This window comes from Camellia sinensis, unplaced genomic scaffold (assembly GCF_055761805.1).
Source record: "Camellia sinensis isolate YWXY unplaced genomic scaffold, ASM5576180v1 Unanchor3, whole genome shotgun sequence".
NCBI classification, from domain to species: Eukaryota; Viridiplantae; Streptophyta; class Magnoliopsida; order Ericales; family Theaceae; genus Camellia; species Camellia sinensis.
In genome coordinates, this window is record NW_028129178.1 from 6,289,700 (window position 1) to 6,297,245 (window position 7,546).

Genomic DNA, 7,546 nt, shown 5'->3' on the forward strand with positions numbered 1-7,546 from the left:
GGGAGGGGTTATTGCAATAAATGCTGTAAGGGCCTTCATTAATGGCTGATGTGCAGTGCAATAACTTTGCAGGATCTTTGTCTGCTTATATGGCTTGTTCTTCTCTTGCCATGTGTTTAGATGTTATTGGTTCTTAATGCCATGTTGAGCTCCAGCAACGTTGGGCTTTAATATTTAAATTATGTATTGGGCCCTAAACGGTGGGCTATATCCTTTATGGGCTTACTCGTGTCAGTAGTCCCCCATTCCCGAGTGTAGCTTTAGTCCAACGAAGGGAATAATGAAGAGAACAATAGGAGATATCAAATTGGCTGAGCTCGACCGACCATTGCATGAGTCCGAGTGAAGGGGCCGACCATGAGGAGGGCCGACCATGAAGGGTGACCGAGATGAGGGACCGACCATGAGAAGGGCCGACCATGAAGGGTGACCGAGTGGAGGGACAGACTATGAAGAGGGCCGACCATGAAGGGTGACCGAGTGGAGGGACCGACCATGAGGAGGGTCGACCATGAAGGGTGACCGAGTGGAGGGACCGACCATGAGGAGGGTCGACCATGAAGGGTGACCAAGTGGAGGGACCGACCATGAGGAGGGTCGACCGTGAAGGGTGACCGAGTGGAGGGACCGACCGCGAAGGGTGAGCGGCGGTGCACCGGGCTCAAGGGGCGGCGGGGAACGTGGTGAATTGAAGTGGAATAGACAGGAAAGGAGAAAAGGGGCGTGGATCGTGGTCGTACACGTGGCGGAATCCCGTAGTGGGGAAGGTTAGGCGTTGAGCAAGAAATGAAATGATAGGTCAATATAGGGTGTTGAAAAGACAGTTTTGGCAGATTTTTAAAAATTTTCAAACTGGCGAAATTTAATTGTGACCCTTGGAATATAGGCAAGCCTTGGGCTTTTGGTATTATCCGTTTTACCTATCTTTTTGCAAAGAACCAAAACGTTCCAGAAGTAAACTCTTTTGTGTCGAGTGATACACCTTTGTAACATTTAGTGAACTTTCTTATGCCCGCGTCCGAAGCCATTCGTAGACACACAAGAGAAATGACCCAAGAGGAAGTAGCAACCGCAAGGGTTGATCCGTTAGGCGACGACGATGTGGTAGATTTGGCGGAACAATATCGTACGGAGCGAAGGGAGGGGGAGGTAGCGAGTCAGCCGGTGCGGGTTTGCCCCAGGACAATGATTGCATGTGACGCCCCAAAATTTAAGGACATTATAATAAGGTTTAAAACTTAAAATCAACTTTCTTAATCAAGAATCCTCATCAATGTTGCCACCAAATTTACCATCATCCATTAATTAATAATGCGTAGTAACAGAATAACAGGTAGCATTTAATAAGCATAATAGGAATGCCATCGGTTGAAATAATAACAATAGATAATAAATAAATAAAAATGACAAACAGAGGCAATATTTCATCATAAGGAAAATGCCCACTTTTCTTTTTAAATTCTCATAGATTTAGTTTATCAAATAAGTTTAAGTAACTCCCCACGGAGCACTATTTCCACTCAACCGCTAAGCAATGGCCACGGGCAATTCTGACTCCCCCTTGGTCAAATATTCAAATGTTACTTACAGTAACTACCAATGATGCCCACGCACCAGGGTTACATACCCGAGTCGTGGCATCACGGTCTGCCCCAAGGGAACGGTCTATGTTGTGACACCCGCACCACCAACCTTATATCGCCTACACCGATAAGAGCCGAAATACCTTCCCGTGCCATGTTAGGGTTTGCAACTTACTTGCGCAAGATTCCAGACCAGGCTCACCCCATCACTTTTACATTTTAATGTATCATTAGTTAAATTTCGTGTCTCTTTACTCGTTGAGATATTCACAATATGTAACGCCCTCAAAATAAACCCATTATATATATCATTGACATGCAATATTTAAAGAAAACAATTCATTAATTCATTCATTAGAGTATTACTAAATAAAAGCATTACATGTAACATCAAATTAAATGCCCTACGGGCTAACATCTTTCCAAGCCAACACTTGGACACAAAAATATGAGTTCTAACTCAAATACAAGTAAAGCCCTAGGCTTGAATGTTTACATGTACTAACAATTAAATACAATTAACTAAAGCTAGTCTTCAAAATCCAAAAGCCAAATCCTCCCAAGCTAAGTCCTTGGAGGTAGCTTATCACCTGAACCTGAAAATGATGTTCCTATAAAGGGTGAGCCACAGCCCAGTAGAAAAATACTAAACCAAATATAAGCATTGAATAAAGCTATAACATTCAATAGATAGTTAACCAAGATAATCAATTGTATCATTATACAGTCTCATGACACTAATGTCTAAGACACATTTCACTTTCCATTATTATCAACATGGCTCAGAACCTGGCCAAACTTACAACAGTGAACTATATATCATATTCACATTACTTTTAATATCAACAAAACAAATGAGACTCAGGCTCATATCAAAACACTTCATACTTCCCGTTTGATACACATTGTAGTGCTGTATCAATAACATGTAAAAACACTTCAATAGAATAAGCACACATAATAGTGATGCTAATGGAGTCCTTCCCCTATCTCCTCCCAAACAAAATTCGGTTTAGAGGTCCATCCCCTATCTTCCCCTAAACCGTGGAGTACATCCCCTATCTCCTCCCAAACAATATGCATATGCAATGCTCAATCAATACATGTATTTTCTGTATTAATTCAATAGTCTAAATTTATGACTTAAACAAATTGATTAGTTTCAATTTTCCCTAATCCACATGCAATGTCCACAACAAATACGACCATCCTCCACCGATAGCCCAAAACAGTTATTTCTAGACTGGAAATAAATATATCAACATTTAAATAGGCGAGTGATTTAAGTTATCCAACTACACCATTTAATCAGTGAATTCCTCAATTTCATGAATTAAACCAAATTCCCCAATTTCCTTAAATTAATTATACAAATTAATTTATTAATACAACTAGGGTTTTTCCCAAAATTATCAAAGTACCCCCAACATATCAAAATACCAAAACTTAGAACAAAACTTATAAGATGGAGTAGGAAATCCCTACCTCGAAGAAAATAACCCGAATGGAGAAGACGGAGATGAAGACCCAAATTCCAATGTGCTCCAAACCACCAAACGTTCAGATTAAATGGAAGCCCTCGACTCACTCTATCTTTTTAACAAAGAACTTAGGGTAGAAATACACTCTAAGTAGATCAAACCTAAGAGAGAAGGTGTGTAGGGAGAGGGAGAAGACGATTCTAGGGTTTTAGAATCAAAAGGGAGATGAAAAATGATCCAGAAAGTCGGGTCTCGGATTTATGTAGTCGACTCCCCGCTCGAGCGTGAAAATCCCCGCTCGAGCGTCAGACACAGACTCACGCTCGAGCGTCGATTGCACACTTCCAGAAGTTTTGCAAGCGATGGTACCCGCTCGAGCGCCAAACTCTCCGCTCGAGCGAAGGGACTGTAGAGTAAAGTACTGGGAGATGGAAAAACACGCTCGAGCGTCAAAACTCCTGCTCGAGCGTATAAGCAACAACGAAGAGCCCGCTCCAGCGTTAAAACTTTCGCTCGAGCGTGAAGGCCAAAATCTGGGCATCACCTTTTGGTTTCAAAGTGCAACCAACCTGTTTCAAACCTGCCCATCACAACCTAAGACCCTAATACAAAGAGTAAAGGCTAGAAGTGATAATGATACAAAAACAAGTCCACGGAACCAAGTCCAGAATACAGTATACAAAGGAAGGAAAAATCGGGATCGCTATACAATAATTCAAAATTTAATTACCAATAATGTTATACCAACTCATTAAAATCTGAAAATAAAATATTACACATGTCACACAATAATAAATAATTGTACAAATTTTAAATAAACAATTTGTTTAAACCATGGTATGAAATAATAATTTAGATACCAAAAAAAAAAGAAATAAATCATAATTCCACACATGCATGGACTTTTAATCTATAAGATTAAACTAGCACAATATTAAATAAACCACAATACGCCCATACATGGATTACTAATTTACAATATTTGATGAATTAGACCAACACAATAACTAATTTTTATCCAAATAAATAATTGAAGTGATGATCTTAAATCTGTCCAGAAATTTTCAGGTTATACTTTAGGTAATAAAAATTATAAATAAATTATTTATACAGTTCTAAAATTCGTGAAAATGTACAGAATATTCAATAAATATGTTTAGGTCATTTTTTAGAAAGAATTTCCCAAAAATAAGTTATAAATAAACAATTGAAGAGATAGTTTTTGATTCCTCCTTAATCTGTCAAAATTTTTAGAATGTATATCTTGCAAATACAATTATAAATAAATTACTTATACAACTCTACAATTCATATAAATCTACAGAATACTCAATAAACATGTTATGGTCATTTTTCAGAAAGCATTTTCCAAAAATAAATTATAAATAATTCTTAAAAATTCCAAGAGTGTTTATGACACAGATTTATCACAGTTTCTTAAATTAATTTCATACTTAAATTTATAAATCAATTCCATGATCTAAAAATTTATTATGAAACTAGACTTCTCAAATTTCATTTTTTGCTTAGAAATTATCAGATTTGGTTTAATATAAATTTTTTAATGATTTTTCAAACACATAATAGAATCTGCCTATAGCTCCAGATTTGGTTTAAAATATTTATAAATTCGTACAAAACTCAATAATTGTTGAAACATTTTATGGATGAACTAGACATCATTATCAATAACTTTTTAGAAGAAATCATCTTCAAATTTTGAGTATAAAATTGTCTAAAAATTCGTACAACTTTCTGGCAGATTTAAAGGGCCAAATAACATCTTCAATAATCTTTTTAATGGCATAAACTACATATGCAAGTCCAAATTCCACAATATTATCATGATTTTCAGACTACCAATATTTAGTATACCATCATAATTTTATTTTTATATACAATTATAAATAAAATCCTATCTACAAGTTTAGACAATTTATCATATGTCTATAATCTGAAAATTTCAAATATAAAAAAAAAAAAAAATGAGAGGATTGAGAGGGTTTTCTTACTTAGTTGTAGAATTGAAATGAAACGATGAAATGGTAGAAAATATATATATCCTTCTTAATCTCTTCCTCCCCTTGTCCTCCTACTCAACTTGACTGAATTTTTTTTCCTTAGATGTCCTCTTCTTGTTCCTTCCTCACCAAATGCAAGCATGCATGTATATATATACAATGCATTTGTTGAGCATCCCCCTTCTCTCACTCTCTCTCTCTCTCTCCCTCTCTCTCTTTTTCTTTCCTTCTTTCTCTTTCTCTCCATTCTATGTAGTCAAATTTTCAATTTCCAAATACCACCATGCATGGAACCAAGTGGCAATGCTGCCACTTGAAATCTGTCGAATTTTTTTTTTTTTTTTATATTTGTAAATTTGTGTGGGTTTCTTAAATTTGATACACTAAGATTTTTAACTAAGCTATTTAATAAGAATAATTATCATGTTGGATCCTTATTAAAATAATTTATAAACAACAAATATTGAACACCTACAAAATTATTATTATTATTATTATTATTATTATTATTATTATTATTATTATTATTATTATTATTATTATTATTATTATTAATCTTTATTAGTGATTGAATTGGGTTAATTTAAAACTAACCTATACACTAATATAAATAAACTCTGGATAAAATTAATTAATTAATTTATTATTATTATTATTATTATTATTATTATTATTTAGAATAATTAAATGCGGGTTTTCACAATCTACCCTCCTAAAAAAAAAATCCGTCCTCGAAATTAATTCGTACCTTTAGACTCGAAAAGCTGAGAATAATTGGCACGTATCATATCTTCTCGTTTGCACGTTGACTCTTCCGTTCCACGATGTCTCCAGAGAACTTGAACCAACGGTATAGTTTTACCTCGTAATTTCTTTTCACGACAATCCAAAATTTTAACAGGCTTTTCTTCAAATGTCACATTTTTATCGAGATTAATTTTCTCCCAATTGATGATGCGAGAAGGGTGTGGCTCGTATTTCCGTAGCATAGAGACGTGGAAAATATTATGCACTCCAGCCAGTTGAGGTGGTAAAGCCAAACGGTACGCCACCTCTCCTATTTTGTCCAAAATTTCGAAAAGCCCAATGAAGCGAGGTGATAGCTTTCCCTTCTTTCTGAAACGAGCAACTCCTCGACGAGGTTGTATTTTCAGAAATACATGATCTCCAACTTGAAATGCTAAGGGTCTTCTCCTTTGATCTGCATAACTTTTCTGCCTACTCTAAGCGGTCTCAAGTCTTTGTCTAATTAATTTCACCTTTTTGGTAGTTTCTTGAACCAACTCTGGTCCTAAAAGAGGTGCTTCTCCAACTTCCGTCCAACATATTGGTGACCGACAAGGCCGTCCGTACAAAGCTTCATACGGCGCCATACCAATACTTTCTTGAAAACTGTCATTGTAAGAGAATTCGACTAGTGGTAAGTGTCTCTCCCAACTACCCTTAAAGTCCATCACACAAGCTCAAAGTATGTCTTCTAAGGTTTGTATCGTCCTTTCAGACTGCCCATCGATTTGTGGGTGAAATGTTGTGCTAAAGCATAGGTTCGTTCCCATTGCCTTTTGCAAGCCCTTCCAAAATTGAGAAGTGAATTGAGGATGACGATCAGACACGATGCTAATTGGTACTCCGTATAACTTAATCACTTCTTTGATGAACAATCTACTGAGTGAATCCAACGTATTTGATGACCCGACAGGTAGAAATCGGGCTGTCTTAGTTAGTCGATCTATCATTATCCACATGCCGTCATGTCCCTGTGGCGACCGAGGCAAACCTGTCACGAAATCCATAATTATGCATTCTCATTTCCACTCCAAATTCATTGAGCATTCCAAACATATTCCATTCTCTAAGTGCTAAACTAACAACAATCCCTCTAATCTTGTGACTTAGCGCATCTGCTACCATGTTAGCCTTGTCGGGATGATAGAAAAGGGTAAATTGTTAATCCTCAAGATACTCCATCCAACGTCTTTGACGCATGTTCAGATCCTTTTGGACGAACAGATATTTCAAGCTTTTGTGATCAGTGAATATCTCAAATTTTTCATCATACAAGTAGTGTCTCCAAATTTTGAGTGCGTGAATTGTAGCTGCTAATTCCAAGTCATGGATGGGATAATTCTTCTCATGGTTCTTTAATTGCCTTGATCCATATGCCACCACCTTGCCATTTTGCATTAATACGCACCCCAGACCTTCTTTGGGAGCATCACAATACACGTTGTACCCAATATCATGTTCTGGCACTATGAGAATAGGGGCACTTGTCAATCTTTTCTTGAGTTTTTTCATAAGACTCATTCCATTCAAACTTTACCACTTTTTGAGTCAAATGTATCATTGGTTTGGCCAATTTTGAGAAGTCTTGAATGAATCTTCGATAGTAACCGGCCAATCCTAAGAAACTACAAATCTCAAATGTGTTCTCAGGTTGCTTCCATTCTGTCACTGCTTC

The 7,546-nt window shown here is 36.6% G+C and overlaps 1 protein-coding gene across 1 annotated transcript; it reads right to left on the bottom strand.

The window, feature by feature from the left end:
- Window positions 1–5,822: 5,822 nt before the first annotated feature.
- LOC145816062 (uncharacterized) lies at window positions 5,823–6,996 on the bottom strand. Its single transcript, XM_082912310.1, has 2 exons — window positions 6,863–6,996; window positions 5,823–6,303 (listed from the first exon to the last, which is right to left on the bottom strand). The coding sequence occupies exons 1-2, from the start codon at window positions 6,994–6,996 to the stop codon at window positions 5,823–5,825; spliced, it is 615 nt and encodes a 204-aa protein (XP_082768436.1).
- Window positions 6,997–7,546: the final 550 nt, after the last annotated feature.